At 41.4% G+C, this 21276-nt stretch overlaps 2 protein-coding genes across 2 annotated transcripts; one reads left to right on the top strand and one right to left on the bottom strand.

The window, feature by feature from the left end:
- Positions 1-9: 9 nt before the first annotated feature.
- Positions 10-11840, top strand: slc47a1 (solute carrier family 47 member 1). The gene is made up of 17 exons (XM_061085435.1): positions 10-291; positions 639-740; positions 3966-4034; positions 4125-4273; positions 4717-4759; positions 5703-5747; positions 6235-6332; positions 6852-6949; positions 7125-7238; positions 7386-7453; positions 7695-7803; positions 8336-8411; positions 8493-8562; positions 8672-8804; positions 8955-9049; positions 9485-9589; positions 9689-11840. The coding sequence occupies exons 1-17, from the start codon at positions 85-87 to the stop codon at positions 10061-10063; spliced, it is 1956 nt and encodes a 651-aa protein (XP_060941418.1). The 5' UTR covers positions 10-84; the 3' UTR covers positions 10064-11840.
- A 723-nt stretch (positions 11841-12563) lies between these two features.
- Positions 12564-20157, bottom strand: LOC133019079 (multidrug and toxin extrusion protein 1-like). Its single transcript, XM_061085436.1, has 16 exons — positions 19960-20157; positions 18821-18922; positions 18572-18640; positions 18256-18404; positions 18077-18119; positions 17932-17976; positions 17667-17764; positions 15935-16032; positions 15235-15416; positions 14985-15093; positions 14716-14791; positions 14443-14512; positions 14208-14340; positions 14018-14112; positions 13184-13247; positions 12564-13087 (listed from the first exon to the last, which is right to left on the bottom strand). The coding sequence occupies exons 1-16, from the start codon at positions 20155-20157 to the stop codon at positions 12846-12848; spliced, it is 1773 nt and encodes a 590-aa protein (XP_060941419.1). The 3' UTR covers positions 12564-12845.
- Positions 20158-21276: the final 1119 nt, after the last annotated feature.

Raw genomic sequence — 21276 nt, 5'->3', positions numbered from 1 at the left:
TCCCTCCCTCCCTCCGTCCTTCACTCCCCATGTCCCGTAGTTTTTCTCCCTTCTCACTCAGCTGTCTTCTTTCTCTGTGATTAAATGGAGAAGCTGGGTTCCCCGGACCCTGCACCACCCTCGCCGGGTGCAGAGCCCGTCGCTGGGCTTTCTGCTGCCAAGACGGCCGACGCTGAGGGAGACGAGGCAGCAGCCAGTTCCAAACTTTGTCAGTTGGCATGGGTGAAAAGGTGGCTGCCACTGGAATACAGAGTGGAACTCTACCACCTCTTACACCTCACGGGCCCACTGGTGAGTAGGGGAAAGTTGAAGCTCTGGTGGGGGGATTGGTATGTTTGTGCCTCAACTCTAAAACAACTGTATTTGTTGCAGAGTTTCTGTTGAATGTGCACTATTACATAATATAATCAGTTCGATCATTTAGCAAGTCTGAAATGTTTATGCAGTATGCAAAAGCTGAAATAACATGGTTTCTATATGCTGCATGTCAGTCAGCGCTGATTGCACAACACTGCTCTTTAACTTACGTTAACAGATAAGCTGTTTGAACACAGTTATCAGCTCTACTTTGCTGATTCGATCAGCTTCTCCTGATCAAAGATGTGCTGTTTGGAAACAATCTCTGTTTGTTTCTACAGCTTCTGTCTCGGATTCTCAGCTTCCTCCTGATGTTTGTCACCACCATATTCTGTGGTCACATTGGCAATGCAGAACTGGCAGGATTTGCACTGGCCTCAGCGGTATGACCTATACTTCTTTGCAGCATATAGACAAATTGTAATTATAAGTATATGAATTCTCCTGCATATAAAACCACTACTTCTACATCAACTAACAGTTGCTATCGATAGTATACTGAGATCACAGATCTTCAATAACTGATCATACCTCATCATACATATACAATACTCACTAACTGTTATGCAATAGATGTACAAGCAGAATGAAAGTATTTTAACTCAGCACACATTTTCTCAATTAAACCTATAAATAAAATGAAACACTTATTCAAACCTCCTCTCAGAAGTCCAGAGTATTAAAACAGGACCAGATGTCTATACGAAACAAAATGGAGGATACTCCGTTGTTGATATGCCACATTTGGCTGTCCTAACCAATCAGCAACCTTCCAGCGACACACAAACTGAGGCAATGGTTGTGAAGAGCAGCTACCTCAAGCGTTAACGAGGTGTATCTATCTACTTTTGCTTGGTAACTAATTACTGTGTAGCAGAACAAAAACAACATCTTCAAGCTGTTTATATAATGTGACTGCAAGGTTACGGCTAGCACCTTGGAATGATGTGTTAATGGCCAAATAAAAAGTCTGGCTCCATTTTCCCTGCCTCAGGCTGCTTATGGTTTGGTACATACATCAATGTCAGTGTGTTTGATTGTTGGATTTGTTCCTATTCCTCGTAGCATTGGAGCTCACAATTAACGGCCACCACTTGTGATTTGGCAAAGAGTCGCCAAAGTACACATCCTGAAAACAAAGTAACATGAAGGTCCTTTTCCCAATTGTCACTTATATTTTTAATTGTAGTTTCTAGTAAAGTAGGTTTTTTCATTACGATTGAAATGGAAATTTCTCTTATGCGAGACCCAAGAATGGCAGCAGAAACATGTAGAGCAAAAGGACATGACAACAATGTAATTCAATTGAGTTGAGACAGATTCAAACAATAGAAGAAGAAAAAGAAGCAGAAGCGTTTCTCAGGATTGCTCACAGTCTTAGTCTCCAATATATAACGTTTAATCAAGAAGGACTTTCATTTGGCACATTTAAACTAGTGTTGAGTACTGTACCTGACTTTGGTGATGCTGGTGTTACTTATAGAATCAGACACAGACAAACCAATCAAAGTCAAGTAAAGTCAAAGCAACCCACGTAGGTGATAATGACAGAACGTACGTATGTCACACAAAGTCCTAAGTCCCGCCCCTAGATTGGAATGGAAAATCAAAACTAACTGGAGCAGGTGAAAACAATGTAACAAAGACAATAACCTTGGTTGGGACCTTGTTTGGGACTTTCTGGTGTGAAAACTCCCTAAAACCCCACACTAATGATGCACATGGACTTTGTCAGCCCCAGTTTGGTTGGCCATCTTTGTCTGTCTTTGGCAAAGTACACCACATGTTGAACTCTTCTCAGCAGAAGCTATTATACTTTGGCTATCTTCCATTCGGCATTGGAAAGATGGCATAACATTTGCTAGTGTGAGCATTTGTTTTGGCGGTGGGTGCCGACAGTTCACATGAGGGAATTGTGAGAGCAGAACATAACATATAGTGAGGTTCAAATGTCTGAGACGTATGGTCCCCACCTGAAAATCAAATCAGTGAGTTTAAAATTGCAACAAGCTGCAGTGTGGGGATGTTGACTCCCAGCAGAATGGAGTGTATCAACCCTTTCACATTAAAGGTGCAAAATTAAACACGGACTACCCGAATGAGCAGACCTAGAATAAGAGCAACACATTCGGCAGATTAAACTAACAGACAGGGTGGCAGCCCCAGTGTGTCTGTACACTCTCTGCTGAACCTGTGCTTGACTGAAGCTTAACAACCATCCAGTCTATACTGAACAATCAAATCGTGTGTGGCAATCTGAGCTTATCGCATAACAAGCCATTGAACTTGAAATGCTGAACAAATTATGCAATTTCCCCCTAGCTGTCTGCATGTAACCGCGCCACCTTTTACTTTGACAAGGTGTTTACCCTCAGGGGTATTTAAGTCATGTACAGGGAAAGAATCAATTCAGTAATCTCCTTTCCATATCTCTGAGGTATTTTATGCCTTTCTTAGAAATTTGAGTCACAGGCAGGAAAGGCTGTGAGAAATGAAAATGTAATAAAGTTCTAAATGTGGGATGTTGTGATGTATGGTCAAGCTGCTAAACCCCGACACCACTTCATGACTGCAAAAGTCTTAATTATCTCTCCCATGGCAACATAAGAGCATAATGAGCTGAGCCTGAGGGGTGCACAGTTTGCACAACATCTGTAGACAAGCTCTGACGTACTGCCTGGTCACTGTCTACAGAACCCCTCAAAGACTGAACCATGTAGGCTAGCCTGGATTGCCACAACAGCAGTTTATGACAGTCATGCCTGAATGCTGGAAGATTTGAGTAAGTGAATACAGATAAGAGGCCTTGCTGACATGGTGTCTCTTACCTCCAACTGGCTGTAAACTCTTATCTGGTCAGGTGACGGACCAATTGAGATTTGTGAAGAATGGCAAATACAGTAGATTTAGACATGATATTCAGGAAAAGTTGGTCTGAGCTTCTTCCTGGACTTCCCAGAGTGTGACATCCATGTCCACTTGTAAGAGCATGATGGTCTGAGGTCAGACACACTGACAGTGGAGTAAATAAGCTAGCCAAAAAGCCCTGTATGCAGGGGATGGATCCAGGGGTGAGGCGTTTTTTGAGGAACACAATGTGCTCACGTAAACAAACTATAGCCCCTATTTTAGAAAGATTCTAGACCTGCTACTGCCTGTCCAGGCCATACATTACTTAAAAGCTTGTGCTCAGCCAGGAAAATACCAAATATACTGTTTCAGCCAAGAAAAAAAAAACTTACACAGCATTCCACTCCCATCATCAAAGTGAAGCCCATCACACTGTATGTCAGAATAGGTAAAACATAATGGGCAGACAGAGTATCTTCCTGCTTTGCTTTTATGGCAGCATATCACCACCATGCACAGCTATAGCCCCTTGTATTTTCCTGCCGTATAGCATTGATGTGTGTGAACATAATGCCTGCTGGACTATTCTGCCTGAAATCCTTCACATTAGCTGCAGAAACAGCGGCGGTGTAAAAAAGCTGGGTGTGTAGCAATAACATAAATGTATGTATGGACAAAAAAGGAGAATGAGGAAATCTATTGTTACAACTAAAACCTAATGTACAGTTTTTGTTTGTGTCTGATTTCCCGCATGTCAGACCATTAACGTGACCACCACTTCAACAGGCTATGGCCTTTCCCTGGCTTGTGACACGCTGATTTCTCAGGTGAGTAAACCGCCGTATCTCCACCTTATTATTTTTTGTTGTGTATTGGAAAATATGCAATCAGATTTAATTGTGGTTTGTGCTTTGCAGACATTTGGTGGCAAGAACATGAAACGTGTGGGAGTAATCCTACAGAGGGGTTCAATCATCCTGCTGCTGTTTTGTCTGCCCTGCTGGGCCATTCTCATCAACTCTCACAACTTACTACTCATCATGCACCAAGAGGCCGAAGTGGTGAGGTACACTGATCACATCGTCTTCCTAATCCATTGAGGGCAAACTGTTGTTTGTTTAAGGATTCAAAAAAAAGCTCATCATTACCTTTATCTTTAGTGCCTTGGCTTTCATTATCTAATTAACTGTATCACTGTCACCTAGGTTAGTCCAGGTTAGTGTTTACAGAGGTATGGTGTTTGGATGTGTATAAGTTCAGCTATGTATCGGCATTTATAAATGTATATGTAAACATCCATAACATGCATTGCATTTGTAGTTTCAATACATTTACAAATATGTGAATATTACACATGCATCTCCAGGGAGTAACATTTTATTCATGCCATTGTATGTATTTCATATTGAGGGAACAAAGTAAGGTAGATACAAAGCTTTCATATAGACTTGTAGACCGATTGTCAAAGTTTTCACTGCACTAAATCAATGTTGCTTCCTTTTCCTTCAGAATTGCCCAGCTCTACGTGATGGCCTTTTTACCAGCTGTTCCAGTAAGTGCACTAAACTAAAACACTCCAGGAAATTGTTGTTCTCCCAGGGGATCATAACTTCTATTGCCGTATGCAATACATGGTGTATAATGTTATATTTCTGCAGTTACTTGAGCCACAGCATTTGCATATTTGAATCAGTCGGAGGTTTAGTACTAAGCGTAGAAATGCAAATAACGTTAAGGTGTAAAGAGAATCCTAGAATATGCAAAGTGGCGAATGAGGCAAGGAATCAACTCCGATCAAGTCTTTAAGGTCATCAAAAAACGGATGTGTGTGCCATTGTTGTTCAGCTAAGATACCAAAACACAAAACTCCCTGGCCTCCTATCAAACCATGCACTCTCTCACCCGACCACTGTTAATAATCTAACCAATGTTTGCTTAAAGCTTTGATGTGACCCAAGTTCAACTATAACCTGAATTTAAAACCCGTTTCGGCTGTTGTGTAAAGGATGTGAGGCAGCTAAGCCAATATATCTTTGGAACTGCAGCATAAATACAGAAACACAAAATAATGGCATGACTAAATTTGAATCCTGTTGAATTCAGTTCTCTCTATAAGCAATAATGGAAAAATGTGAGCAACTGTATCTCTGCAATGCAGGGCATAAAAACAGCTGTAGATAAGTGTGTTGAGTCGTGAAATGTTTAATTCTTGTAATCCAATGAAGTTGTATGAATGCCAGAGTGATTCAAAATCAACACGAGTAATCCATCATGTTGTATTTATTCCAATTACTGCCTTCATTCGACCCAGATAATCTAGTAAAAGTCAGGTGGCGTAATTGAAAATTCCACATTAATATTTTCATCATGTTGTGAGCATGTTAACCCGATTTACACACAACATATCAATTATTGGACATGTATACAGTCGTGGTATCTGAGAGTTGTGCCATTTCTTTTCTTTAAACTGTTCCCTTTGTGTCTCCCTGCTCCAGGCCATGTTACTTTATAACCTGCAGGTTACCTACCTACAAAACCAAGTAAGTCCACGAAACCGCTGCACTGAATTTCAGTAAAGGCTCTCTTGCTTTGTTATATGTTATATGTCATATGTTATATGTTATATGTTATATGTTATATGTTATATGTTATATGTTATATGTTATATGTTATATGTTATATGTTATATGTTATATGTTATATGTTATATGTTATATGTTATATGTTCTATGTTAGAGGTTATATGTTATGTTATTTTTTTTAATTTTGTAAAGCCCTTGTCCCATGTCCCATGGCAGGCAGCATGGTGCATGTGACAATAAACCATGATTTGATTTTGATTTGATTTAAAAATAATTAAAAAAAAAGACTGTTCAATCTCTGTACCTCAGAACATCATAGTTCAACAAGGTGCTAGCACGACTGTGTTTGTCTTGTTATTGTAACTTTTTCCTGGAATAATACAAATCAAGTTAAGTTTCAGTTTGTTGTTCATGCAGTTGATCATGTGTCCTTTTTGTTTGGCAGGGGATTATTCTTCCTCAGATGTACACCGCAGCAGCAGCAAACATTTTAAACCTGGGGGCCAATTACGTCTTAATCTTCAGCCTCCAGTTGGGCGTCATGTAAGTGCTGCCTCTCTGCTGACCAATGAAATCTAGTAGTTAAGTCTTTGAAAACAAAAACTCTGTCGCTCCTCTGATCATTTCACTGTTGTTCAGAGAGGAGAGGTCCTGTGGGTGGGTTCGGAGAGAAGGGGACAGGAGGTCACGGCGCTCATTAGACTTGAAAGTTGATCTGAAAAAAATCTGATAAAATTGAGTCAGTTCAACACTGATGTTTATTATCTTAACTTTATTTAGAGAGGGAGCCCGAGTAAAGAAAGGAGGGTGAGCTTTGACAGGAGTGGATCCAAGTCCAGCTGGACAAACATTTGATTCATTGGTTTTTCCTCTTAGTCTTCAAGGATAAGACCCTCAGACATGAAGTGTGCTCAAACCACAATAACTTCAACTGTCTCCGTGCTGATGTACTATGACTCCTTCCTCCCCCTGTCTTTGCCTGAAGAGAGGGTTGGAGTCACAGTTAGACGTCAGCAGACACCTCTCCAGTATGTAAAGATGTTCTGCCGTGTGTGTTTGCAGAGGATCGGCGATCGCCAACAGCCTCTCTCAAATCACCCTCTGCCTGCTGTTGTATGGCTACATCAGATGGAAGAAGCTCCATCTGCAGACGTGGGGAGGTGAAGATATACACACAAACGTGAATATCAAATCCTTAATGACCACGTCAGAATTTACATTTATAGAAATTCATCTAGGCCAAAAGGCATAAGAAACGTGTAAGCAGTCTTCAGTCATCTGCCGTCCTCTACAGGCCATATTGAGTATGTTTTCTCTCTGTGAAACCATCTGCAGGCTGGACCACTGACTGTTTGCAGGAATGGGGCTCCTACATGAAGCTGGCTATTCCCAGTGTGTTTATGATCTGCTTTGAATGGTGGATCTGGGAAATTGGCTCTTTCCTTTCAGGTCAGTGTTTCTTCCATCATCAGATTAATAAACCAAATTCCTAGGTGCAGTTTGCTTCCTGTGTTTGATCAATTTCTTCCTGAAGCGTAGGCATGATACTAAAGTCTTTGTTCATTTCTCTTGTTAATTTGACCTTTATCATACCAGGTGTACTTGGTGAGGTGGATCTTGCTGCCCAGCATATTATATTGGAAATAGGAACCATAACATATATGGTATGTATCACCTATTAGTCATATAATTTACCAATTACTTGCAATTATTTACTAAAAAGTTTTACTCCTGTAAGGAGCCAGTCAATTTATCTTAGCTTAAAACTTTATAAAATTTCTGTTTGTTTGAAGATTTATTCACATGGCTTGACAATAGTGTTGATAAACACTCTCTACAAGAATAAGCATTTCTAGCAAACAGTTTCCTGAATGTGTAAATGACACTGAAGCCGGGTCTTTGCAGTTCCCTCTGGGTATTCAAACAGCCACCTGTGTACGAGTTGGCAATGCTCTGGGGGCCGGACACACCGCCAGGGCCGTAGTCACCTGCAAAGTGGCCCTGGTTCTAGCAGGTATGAAGAGACACAATTGTATTATGGCCAGGTGTATAATTTTTAATAATACACGCTAGAGTGCTTTCAGACATGCATTGAATTCCAAACATTTTGCCCAAATTTTCTCCAGTGGATGAGTGTGAGAACGCGGAAGATTGAATCAGTTGCTCTGGACATTTTCCAGAACTTGTCCTGCCAGCACCTGAATAAAATGTTTGGAAAATGTCAGAGTGAGCTCATTTGAGAATACAGCAGGAAATGGGCCTGAAATATATTTTCTAAGAGTACAAAAATATCAGGATGACAAAGAGTTGCCACACACGCCATCCTTCGCCTGAATGTTCCTGTTGTTGTGAACACGTCTGACCCGGACCATCTCCTGCTGTGTTCTTCACATGTGAAAGAAGCTGATCTTGACACAATTTTCTGGACTTCATGTCTGAAAATGGCTTTAGTTAAAGATCTCAGATACAGTGCACACCAATGCAACCAGATCTGTTTAACGTGAATCTAAAGGTCTTACATATCGTATCCTATGTCTTTGCGGCAGGACTGCTTGCCGTGCTTCAGGGTATCGTCCTTGCTGGCTGTAAGCCCTACCTTGGCTACATATTTACCTCTGACGAGTGAGTTTCACACCAACATCCATTCAGCTCTGCACCATGTGATGACAACTCTGTTTTCTAATGATCTTCTACTGTTTGTAGGAACATCGTGAAGCTTGTCTCAGGGAGCCTCACGGTCCAAACATTTCTACAATTCTTTGATGCGATCCTGGTACGTTATTACAAAACAGAACAGCCCATCTTGTCTAAATACTGAACCCTCATGTTGAGTAGAACGCATACAGCTCTATACTTCTTTGTTTCATTGTGTGTTTTTTCAGTGCGTCTGCTCAGGGATTCTTGTCGGATCTGGGATGCAGAAAATTGCTGCCTTGTCCCACCTGGTGGGCTACTACATCATCGCTCTGCCAGTAGGAATAGCTCTGATGTTTGCTGCCGAGCTCAGAATATTAGGTAATATTCACTCTGTCTGTATCTTGGAGCTTTTTAAACAAAATACTATGTATATTTTCTCTTGTTATCAAGTTTTTACTTGTATTTATGATATGAAAACACTGGAGATATTTACTCAAATCATCTGTATTTGTGTGCTTCTCCTGTTAGGCTTCTGGCTGGGTCTCCTAATATGTCTTGTCTTTGAGACGGGTTTGTTCCTCGCTCTCATCTTCAAACTAAATTGGAAGAAAGTCACACAAAAGGTAGGATCTTCGTATCATCCTGTAAACCAAAGTATTGAAACATTCTAGACAGACAGGACTGACTATAGGAGTGTAAATGTGATCAACTGAAATGTCTTATCAGGTACATTTTCTGCGGCCACTAGGCGGCAGTCCCATCACTACATTGTCACGTCCTGACAGCACTTTCCCTGTAGCAACTGAATTTGTCAGAGCTTTGGTTTTGAAACATTTTCTACAACATTATTATTGATCTAAAGTCTTTTGTTTATATGATTTGTATACAGGCACACACACACACACATCAAACTTGTCACAAATGAATCTTAATAAAGGCTTTTGAAAGGAAAAGCGGATGTTATTAGTGACAAATCTGAAACCTCTGATAGAGATTTGATTGTTTTTTCTACCGGAATAAAAATGGGTTTCATGAATTTCCCTTTAATGTGATTTCAGGCTCAACAGCGAGCTGGAAGGAAAATGCTGGTGATACCAAAACGCCCTGTGAGTACAGTACTGGGTGAAGCGATGATGCCTCATGTCCCTGACGTCCCTAACAAAGTAAGAGCACATGTAGATTGTTCTCACTTCTTTGTATGTGTGTGTTTTATCACACACCACATGCACACTGAGTAACAGCAACACCTTTTCACCCTGAAGGCCCAGTCGGACGGAGAAGTCGTTAAGGAGTCAGATGGCTACAGTCTGGTTAACACCCAGGATCAGGAGCTGAAAGCAGGTCACAAGGCCGAGAGCAACAACACCAGCACGCGGGGCGCTGGTGGCGATGCCGAGCAGAGCAAACACACTACAAACACCAAAACTCAAGAGCTACTTTCCGTCACTCAGCTGATCTTGCGACGGGGACTCGTAGTCTCGGCTATGGTTCTTATTCTGGCCGTAGGTGTTGCTTTCTACATCGTGTTCCCTGCTCCAGAGCCCTCCACTCAGAGCATGTCCAACTTCACCCTGAACTGGGCCAATGTTTCCACTCCCACCCCATCGGCTCCTCTGGACCTGACCCAGACCCTCTGAGCCGAGTTTCAACTCCTACTGTAGCAGCTGAATACAGTTCTGACAAACTGGCAATTCACAACTAGAGAGAAAAAGTGTTGAATTTTGCCCAAGATGTCAACTCATGTTGAAAAAAGCTCAGGTTGTCATTTTGTAAAACATCAGCTCCACAGGGGCTGCTTCCTCTTTTACACACAGAGAAAAAGATGTGTCCGTTCTGCACTGCTGAGAAATACCACAGAAGTAGCCGAGGAAATATCAAGAGAGACTGAAAGTGACAGTTTGAACAAAGGTCTTGTCACAAAGATCATGTTTTAACCTGCTCAGCCTGAGATGCTCAACTGGGACAAGAGGACACATTAGTTATAAACCTGTCTCTAAGAGACCATGTGGGAATCAAGGAACAAATGTTTTTCCACTGACACTCTGATTTTTTGTAGCTATTCTTGTCTAGATTTAAATATTGCACCGTGACATATATTCTCTTAAATCATTTTCTCGTGTTTTAACTTTTGACTGATTGTAAATAGGCAACGTAAAATTGACATATTTACATGTAAATATGTAAAACTCTATATGAGTGAGCTATATGCTACTTTTCTTTTGTCAATTTTATATTTCCATAACACAGGTGTTTGATAATAATAAGAGTTCTTTTTTACTGTATATTTAGGGCCAATGATGGAATTCACTTTGATTGCAATCAATAAAAATGATTTTTTTGAAGTATGGGAAAATATAAAGAATACACAGGATGATTAAAAAGTGCAACCACAAATTATTGTGGACTTGCTGTTGACGTCATATATGTGTCCAATATCCAATGGCATTAAATGCAAATATTTTATTTTAACTGCAGCCATAACTTGATTAAATTCCAGTTGTCATTGTACCACGTAGCAACAAAACCCAGAAGTTAATATGCGATTCCTTGACTGTATCACAAGTTGTCGTTGTATAACAGTGACAGGAGATCTTTACACAGTTACTTGTTAATGACGCCACAGCATGTTACTGATTGCAGCCTCTGGAGGTGAGCAGGCCAAGATTACAGTCTCTGTGAGGAGCCGGTCTCTGTGAGTCAGTGTCTCCACTGATGAGCAAGACTGAGGCTCAGACAACGATTTAACCATGTATGAATCAAGCCTGATTTACATATGATAATGATAAATTCATACGCAGCTTCTTATGTGACTGCTGCCGACATCAATCTGTTGCAATCCAGTGCTGGTGTCGGTTTGGGGTAGGAGAGCAGTGGCTTCTGGGTGCACTTGCTTAAAAACCTTTATGGAAACAGACCTATAAAGCTGTTGAAATGAATAAATCAGAAGATGCCTTACAAAGGTTATTGTGCATTCACCTGCTCCTTGAACTTTAATGTGCTTGGAAGTTGGAATGTTGAAAAAAAAATAGAGATGTGCAAATGTGTTTTTTTAGAGTGTTTAAACCACATCTCGACACCTCTTTCCAATATTTAACATAGAAATGAAGAGCAAAGGTATAACAGGCATATAAATAATTTAAAAAGTTAATGTTTGCAATGAACAGTGATGTTAGGCGATAAGTGATGACGTCAGCGATCTTTGGGAAATAAACTCATTTGCTTTCTGGTTAGAGTTAGATGTGATTTCTACTATTCTGTTAGCTTAGCTAGGACTGCAGGAAGCAGCTAGCCTGAAAGCCTTTAGAGATACAAGCCAACAGTTTCCCCAGGAAATAACCCGAGGGTATTGGTCTGAAAATGTAGTTATATTTTGATTGTGTAAAATTTGGTTTGATTAAATTATAAAGGACTGTTTGGAGTTTCTAGTTTTTGTGTTAAGATAAGCAAATCCAATTAACTGATAAATAGAAAATGGGATCGATCTCTTTATATAATTGCCCAGAAGAAAACCAATGAGCATATTTCTCAAACTATAAAGTTTGCTCTTTTGCAGGATTGAATTCTCTATTTCCGAGTGAGCAATAGGAGGCTGATTGGCTCGGTCTGACGTTTCTCCATCCAGCAGGCTTGTTGCAGTGGGAGAGCACAGACATTTCATTATAACCAAAAATGGCGACGTAGATCAAAGCAAAAGAAAAATAAACCGAAGGAAAAGAGCAGCTCTTCTGTGCTGGATGATGAAAACACACCCACAGACGCGCTGTAGCCTAAATATAGCATTTAATCATCCTAATTCTAATTGTGGCATCTATTCCGTCTATATTCTGCAGGAAGAGGACTTATATTCTGTCAGTGTCTTGACTGGAGAGACCGTCGTACGCAGAATGTCTCTTTTTTCTAAAGGAGACATGTCTTTACAGCATTTGTTCAGTTCAGCTCGTGCTTTGTTTCTTTAGATCTTCGAAAAGATGACAAATGGAACAGCTGCAAAAGTGAGTGGGTTGAACTGTTGAAAAGATGCATTTATAGATTTAGAAATATGAATCAGGGAAAGAGTGAATGAACTTTTCAAGTTCCCAAAAATGAAGATTCCAGTCATTTAATACAATAAAATTATATTTATTTACTTTACATCATTCTAATGCCAGCTATTACTTTATATCTATTATAACACATCTGACATTTTGTATGGAATATATTTTTTTCCTTAGAGGTTGCTTTAGATAGGGCTATAGTAAGCTGTGATTCTTGCTACACACAAACAAGGACTTGTTGTGTTACACTCCTGACTGTTGATTCGCTCACTGCATGTGTTCCTAAATTTCCCTTAAATGCTTTACTGCTAAACAAGAACATTCTGTACGTCTGTAATCTGGAAGGCAGAACCGCGGCGCTTTGATTGGTGCTGCATGTATGTGGTCACTCGTCTAATTGGAGCAGTCTGACGAGCATCTCACTGATGCAGACTCCAGCAGCGAGGATGATGAACATGAACAGTACGGTGAGCCCACGTCGCACCACCAGCTGCCTGACTGACAGAGCCACGTTGTCATGTGAGGTTTGCTGACCTGCATCGAGCGCCTCCAGCCTCCCCTCTCCTGGACTCAGAGAACTGGATCCACACGTCTCTATGTGGGTCTGTTTCTCACCAGAGTCCTGGGCTGTGAGGCAGAGATTTAAAAAAAATGGTAAAGGCTGTTTGTGGAATAGTTTTCACGAAGAATTTCACACGTTATCTGTTGGTAGCTTGTGTTCACCATTATTTTCTATCCCAAAGATCTGGTTCCGCTCTGTAATGTCGACTCCTGCTCTTACCAGCGCCTGGTCAGAGACATTTAAAACAACTTTATCATTTTAATCAGTCATTTAAAAAAAACAAATATAAGAATGTGTGGGATATTATGTGTGATTACATGGACAACAATGTTCTGATAGTAACCAGATTAGTACAGTCTGAACGAGACACTGCCCTGTAAACAGCATATTCTATATATACCATATGTATGTGTTTAAACCTACTTGGCAATAAACCCTGATTCTGATTCTAATCACATTAAGACATGTGGAGTATTCCCACCTTAGTCGTTAAGCCCTGAGGTGCAAAACACATCCACAAGTAAAAAAGAAACAGCAGCAAATAAGAAAGCACGACGACGGATACAAAAACTGAATAACAAATAAGAAAAAATAGCAGCAAAGAAGTAAACATGAGAAATGACCAAACAGAACAGCATACACTTCTAATGGAGAAGGGGGGGCACTTATTATGGACAAAGCTCATCGCTGATTGGACGGACGCATGGTCTGTATTTAGGACTTAACAGATTTGCCATTGTGCGTTATAATTTGTTGTTGTGTTTTCTTTTGCTTTCGTGATTTGATGACATGAGTCATAATCAAACCGGCTCTGTCACACATAAACAGGAATATGAATGGAATATTCTATTAGCAACACATGTAAACATCATAATCAAAATAATGAATAATAAACAGAATGAGGTCAATAGACAGAATATTGCTGTCCATGTGAACATTGTCTATAAATATATCGATATCTGGCTATTCATTGAACCAGATGCAGAGTTACTCACCTCCTCAGTGGCTTTCTTCCAGTTTAGTTTGCACAGGAAAACTAGAAAGAATAAGGACTGTATCACGACACAGATTAAAAACCCTGACCACAACCCTGCAACACAGACACAAAGAGGAAAGTGTATTAGCTCAAAGGGACAAAATACAGTGAGACTCTGACTTACTAAACAATGACTCAACTTGTCTCACCTACTATCCCCATTTTGACAGGGAACATTAAAGACACTCCAATAGGGAACCCAATGAAGTAGAAACCCACCAGGTTACACAGAGCACCAATCTTTTGCTTCCCTGCTCCCCTGACAATACCTCCTGTCACACACTGTGGAGGCAAAACAAGGAGAAATCTCAAATCTGTGCTGAGAAGTCAGGTTTCTGTTGCTCAGAGGTGGGATAACATGACCTTTACAGCCGAGAGCCTCACCGAAAAGGCCTCAGCAACATGGATGAAACTGTACATCAGCATGACATCAGCCACCCTTTGAATAATGTCTCTGAAAGTAAAAATACAGGTATAAGAATCAAATACCAACCTAGACCAGGGAGTAACTTGCATATCTCAATCGAAGACGGTGACAGAACAAACTCCGAGCTTACCTCGCGGGTTAATATTAAACAAGGCTGTTAGTTATTGTTTTTTTAAGCTAAGACTGCGCAAACCTACGAATGTTACACAAGTGTCAGAATCGGCACGTACTTCTCTGTTGTGAAAATGTAACCGATCACATCCTTAGACGCAGCAACACAGGCTCCAATGAAACATGAGGTGATGGCTGGGCATTGGGAACACAGCGTGTTATTCAGGAACGGTGGAAAACAGGCAGAATATTTTTAAAAGAAAAAAGAAAGAGAAAAGAAACGATTTTTGGTGAATCGGGTAGTAGATCAGAACAAATGAGGAAAACCACATCACTTGACACTTTTGGTTCACTGCGGTGATTGTCAAGCTACATATTAGGTTCATACATGCACAGATGACGGAGACCTTGCTGGACAGCTTGGCTAGTTCTGTGTTCCCAGAGCCGAGAGCATTTCCAACCCGAACACTGGCAGCAACAGAGAAACCCAGTGGAAACTGTGGGACAGGAGGATGTCAACGAAAACACCGTCACTTCCAGGACAAAACCCACAAATCTCACTTGAGCACGATCCACAGAAAACAAGAAAAAGGCTTAAACTAAAATGAAGTTTCAGAAGAATAATGTGGAGGAGTTACCATGTAAGCGATGACAGCCACTTCATAAACTATAGACTGAGCCCCTAACTCAACCTCACTGATGATGCCTGCCAGGAACCCTGCAATCTCATAGAGCCACCACTCCAGACACTGCATCAACATGCTGGGAATGGCCAGGCGGAGGAAAGACCCCCACTCCTGCAGACAGTCTAGGGACCAACCTGGGAGATTATAGGAAGTATGAGGGATTCAGCAAAATATGGTTGTCACCATTAAGAAAGGTGATGCTGCCATTTCAGTGGGAGGATTACAAATATTTACCCTAACGCTTAACTTAACAGACCTGAATTGCTTTTTAGTTTTTCGGGGGAAATTTCCTCAGCAATTGGCCATTATAGATTAAATAAAATAGAGATAGTTATAATATCTGTAAGTTCCGTTAAGTATAATTAATTACAAAGCTAGGGAGTCTTTTGTTAAATGCAGCTGAACGTCATGAAATCTGAATTTCATCTACAGGCAGGTGGAAAATTTAAGACGTCAGAAGACTAAAGACTCACATCTATAAATTGCATCTCAGATTTAATACAAAAGTCCAATAATAAACTCTGCATTCATGAGGGTTATCACTACAGTGCATTATACGGATATTTATTTCTGCCAATTTTTTGATATAATGCAGTGGACAAAATAAAAGAGTAGGGATGACTAGTACAGTAGGTTAATACAGTAAACTTACCGTCCCATGTAGTTTTGTGCAGGCCTCTGGCGCACATATACACAAACAAGAACACAGCCAAGGAATACTGAGAGATGGCATTGGCAGCTGCGGATCCACTTTAGTGGAGTAAAGAGGATTAAACAAGAAGTAGAACATTAAAAACTGAACTCATATAAATGAATCAGTTCAGTTGACTTTTTAAATTGATAATCAACAGAATGATCCAACAGTATGAAAGTCACAGAGTAAAAAATTATAAAAATGACAATACAGATAATAATATTCATAGACATCATGCGAGAAAGGCTTTTCTATAGAGATGTGCCTAAAAGGGATAGTTCACCTAAAAATGAAAATTCACTCATTATCTACTAACCACTATGCCAATGGAAGGGTGGGGGAAGTGTTTGAGTCCACAAAACCCTTTTGGAGTTTCAGCTGTAAACAGAGTTGCAGCAAGAACTATCTTTAGACGTAAAGAAACAACAGAAACAAACATAACATGCCTCCATACTGCTCGTGTGGTCTCATACGATTGTCCGGAAGCCCCAACAATCAAATTAAACTCCAATCGGCATCATTTACACCAAGTTTTGAGCCTAAATGTCCGCTGATCTTCCTACGAGGTGCGATCAGGGACCGTTGGAAATGCTAACGTCTGCTAGCTTCGCCACTTCTGTCGGACTTTAAGGCTTAAAACACGGCGGAAATTACTTCGTTTTGAGTCGAATTTGAAAGACTTGCAGACACACTTATGACAAAACGGGAGCAGTATGGGTTTAATTTTTTTTTTCTGTTATTTTCATACGTTTGAAGATTTGGTCACCAATTACTTCAATTGTATTAGATTCGGCTGCGACGCTGTTTAACCCTGAAACTCCAAAAGGTTTTTGTGGACTCAAACACTTCTACCCCCCCTCCATCGGCATAGTGGTGAGAAGATAATAAGTGAATTTTTCATTTCTGGGTGAACTATCCATTTAAGAAGTGAGATTAAACAGGTAACCGATTCTGCTCGTCTAATCTCCTCTGGCAGATCATTCCAAAGTGTAGCGGCCTTCATGGCAGAGGCTTAAGGCCGGCGCATGCTTCTGCGTTTTCACGGGAACGGAGACGCAAGAGCCCTTCCGGGCCCCTCACGGCCCTTTCTACGTCCTTACGTGCGTCGGCCAATTTTTCTAACTAGACGGCAAAGCCCCGCAAGCGTCACCCGGCCGCGAGGGCTGTGATTTGTCTGCTGACTACATCATTTCCGGAGTCGCATTTCCGGTTCATGCCCGGAAACCACGGAAGATTTAGAAGAACGAATATGGACCAGATAGAAGAGCACTTGGCAGAAGGGATCCGACAATATGTCCACTAATATAACCCGTCACTAACCGGCGGATTTTTCCGCCAGAAAAAGGCTCTGCGGAGCCGCCGTGGCGATGTAAATAAATCGCTCTTCTTCGTGCAACACACGAAGAAGAGCCGACTTCGACAAAAAACATTACTGCGCCTAGTGTTCTGGCGGGGAATTGCATGGCAACACGCGCAACGGTTGGAGAACCATGAATGACAACTAGTCCTGCGTTACAGCTGCGTGCCTGCGGGCCCCTGACGACGCAGAAGCATGCGCCGGCCTTTAGTCTCGTTTGGTTTCAAACCTAGATTTTTGGAATGGCAACATGGGTCCTAGATTGTATAGGGGTATAAAAGGTCTGGGATATAGGGAATGTAATGATAGGTTCTGTTATGGATCCATACTCACAAGACCCCCAGGTCTAGAAGATTGAGGAAGACGTAGTTGATTACTACATTTAAAACATTGCCCACGGCTCCACATATCACCTGTGGCCACATGATGCCCTGTGAACCAGAGCGAGATGTTTCAAACCCAACAGTGCACCTGCTGTTTGTTCCTTTCTCACTGTTTCCAACACACACACACACACGCTCAAAATGATCTATTTACAGACAAACTTTCAGTCATTACTTGGTTTCACACTGATGGTCTTACACACGTGCTAACGCACCTGATTCTGAAGATACCTCCCCTGCAGCTGGTACATGAAGGCAGCCTGCAGAAACCAACACGATGCAGTGAATGGGATTGATTAGATTAATAATGCCATTCACTACAGATACAAAAGAATGAAACGTGGAGGAAGCTGAACTCACTGGCAGAGCCGGCATGAAGATCTTCACATACATCTGTGAGAGTCTTTACGTCAGATAGGAAAAAGGAACATGATAAATAAGTGCAAAAAAAGAACTGAGGAGCTCATGAGCAATAAGTGTAAATGAAGCATCTGAAGTAGCATCTGTGACGCAGTGATGTGGAAGAGGGAAGCGATCACCTGGCGACTTCTGGGCTCTGCCTGACAGCCAGCAGAATGGGCTGAGTGTTAATGAGCACGGCCCAGCAGGGGAAACAGGCCAAGAGCAGAATCAACACTCCCCGCTGGACTATCACCCCTACACGCTTCAGGTTACCGCTCCCATAGGTCTGCAAGAAACGGGTCAGAGGAACAGGAAGGTAAAGTAATACCTGCTCATGTGCAAGAAACAAAGAGCAACACTGGCCCAGGGAAACAGATGTGAAAGAACATATTGTGAAAACAGCAGCATCTGGTCGGGTCTGACCTGGTTGTATAAATAAGACGAGTGGAATACCTGAGATATGAGTGTATCGCATGTTGACGCCAAACCACTGCCAATGGAAATACCGGTGACATTTATCACCTGTAGTGAGATTAAATATCCATATTATGATACATATTCATGTAGTAAAGACAGAAAATCAAACACACTCAAATAAGTAAATGTTTGAATGAAACAAATGGTGACATTTAAAAGCAGTGCTTTATGGAAGAGAATGAGCAGTGGTCCTGGCAAATTAAAAAAAAAGCAGGACTCGCTCACCGCTATCGCTAAGGCCACGCCGGCCAGCTCGGTTTTCCCCAGGTGACCACAGAACACCATGCTGACGAAGCCGATCAGGAAGCTCATCAACTGGGAAATAAACTGGGAAACACAAACATGCTCCGTGTATCTAATAACCGTGAAGCCATGAATGAACTTCAACAAACATGAATGCAACTTAACACGTTTGCACAAGTTGCTATTCATAAAAACTATTGAAAAACATTGTTTCAAAAGGCCTTGAGATAAGAACATTTTTTTTATTTGCTGTGGCAGCTGACGTGTTCTGCTTTGGTGTTTCTCTGCGGCTCCTTTGTATTTCTTAACATCTTCACTACTTCTCTTTTCTTCTAGTAATTACGGGTGTAGGTTTTTGACAGCCTTATCAAGCATTTCCCACAAAAGGAAACTTGCACAAACATAGAGGTTTCTGTTGAGGAGACACTCACAAATACACCTTATTTCTGAGGAATATTGGAAAAAAACTAGTTTGAGATAATATTTGGTCAACAAAAATTGACATTGAAGTGTATAATTGGGAGATTATGAGAGAAATCTGATATTCAACTGTGATTTGATTAATTTGGACATAAGTTAGATTCATTTCTTAAATGTCTAGGTTTTTACAGAACACTTTCAAACGCTAATAGAGTGCGACTAAACAATTTTCTGCTCTGTTACCCAACATATCGCATTGTGATTGTCTGGCGCAGCCTCAAGGCCTTCATCATGGCAACATATCCTGACCATTAAACATTTGTATCTATTACTTTTCTAATTCATCCCAGTTTGGAAATATTGATCTGTTAACTGCTGTTAAAATACATGTTGATAATAATTGGCACATTGCAAAGAATTACTGGAATATACACAGAAATGTAAGCCTTTCAAATTTAAAGCAACTCGCAATGATTTGCTTTTATTTTGGTACTAAATGGCATACATGGCAAACTACTTGTAACTATTGCTGGTTGCAGAAAAACGCAGTCCTTACATCCTTGATGAGAAAATATTTTCCATGTTCCCATGTCTAAATTTATATCGCAGCAGACTGACAACCCCCAGCTTTGAAAATGTGAAGTCTGTTGGAGTCAAATCTCGCTCAACTTGTCAACTTTCTTATCCAAAAACAATCTTACCACAGGTCCTGCCAGTTTTAAAACGTGAACAGTCTCATTCTGGTAGTCCACAGGGATCCAGAGCTTGATCCTTCTCAGGCAGGATCCGCAGCATGAGTCAACCCTGGGAGCAGCCGCAGCCGCAGCGGGAGGTGATTTGTCTTTTTGGGACTGTCCATTTACTCCCTTACTTGACTTTTCTGTCGCTAAATCTTCCATTCTGAAATGAGCTTTTGGAGGAAAACAGAACTCAGTCCTGAAAACTGAGTGATGTTCGTACAGTACAAACCCCACAGACACAGGACAAAAAGGCTGGGAGTAATCAATAACCAATTACCTGGGTAATAATGAATAACCAAGGCCTGCCGAGCCTGCCCACTGAGCTCTCTGTCTGTGAGAGTGGGCCGATACAGTACGACGGGACACTGCTGTAAGTCAGATCTCGCCCCCCCCCCCCCCAACCCACCAATGAGCTGCGCACTGTAAACGCTGCCAAAACAGAGCTGGTCGTTTTTCTCTCGGCTGCCAAAATGTAAAAGGATTGAATGTTTTCAGTAGAAGTGTAAAAAAAAAATCTGCAGTCAATACAAAACTGTACGAGCAGCAGCACTTTCATACTGACATTAACAGGGCATTGATGGGAGGTGGGAAGTTATGATGGTGACAATTTACTGCTGCGGAGGGGAAAGGAGTTAAAAGGGGATCTCCATAACTCTCCTCAAAGTCTCTCACTGATTCAAAGTTACATTTTGCTTCTGGTCTTTAAAGCTCTAAATGGCCCGGGCCCCCGGAATGTGCCCTATGTCTGAAATACTCTGGCAGATCCCCCCCCGGTCCCAGGACAACCCTCCTCTCCAAACTGCAATAGATCATTTCAAACCAGGCGGCGCAGCATTCATTGCCTGGCTTTAAAAGAGAATGGAAGATGGCAGGCTGGATGCTTTATTGCATGTTAGGCCCATATCACACCCGGGATCAAGTAAAAGATTGTGAATCTGTGGCACGGTGGCATGTTTTTCTGCTGTCAAACAAGCAGCGGTGGATTTGAAAGCATAGTACTTGCACCTCAGGCCATGCAGTTAGACCCCCCCCCCCCCCCCCCCCACATTGAGGTAAATCACTGTAAAACAACACACACGCTCATATCCACTGCTTCCCTCAGTGATGTGCTCCTCTCTGCTGTGGCTATGAGAAGCTCCCATCGAGTGGTGCTGTTTTGCTCCTGTTGAAATACAAAATGCTGCTTCATTTAAGTTTGACCAGCTTCCCCATCGCAAACATCTCCTTCTCCTTCCGTGCAAAACTGCGACACGCCGTAGAACATACTGTCTAACGCTC

The sequence above is a fragment of the Limanda limanda genome, chromosome 14, assembly GCF_963576545.1.
Source record: "Limanda limanda chromosome 14, fLimLim1.1, whole genome shotgun sequence".
In the NCBI taxonomy this organism is placed as follows: Eukaryota; Metazoa; Chordata; class Actinopteri; order Pleuronectiformes; family Pleuronectidae; genus Limanda; species Limanda limanda.
The sequence above is the reverse complement of the archived record's forward strand: the minus strand, read 5'-3'. Positions and strand labels throughout refer to the sequence as shown.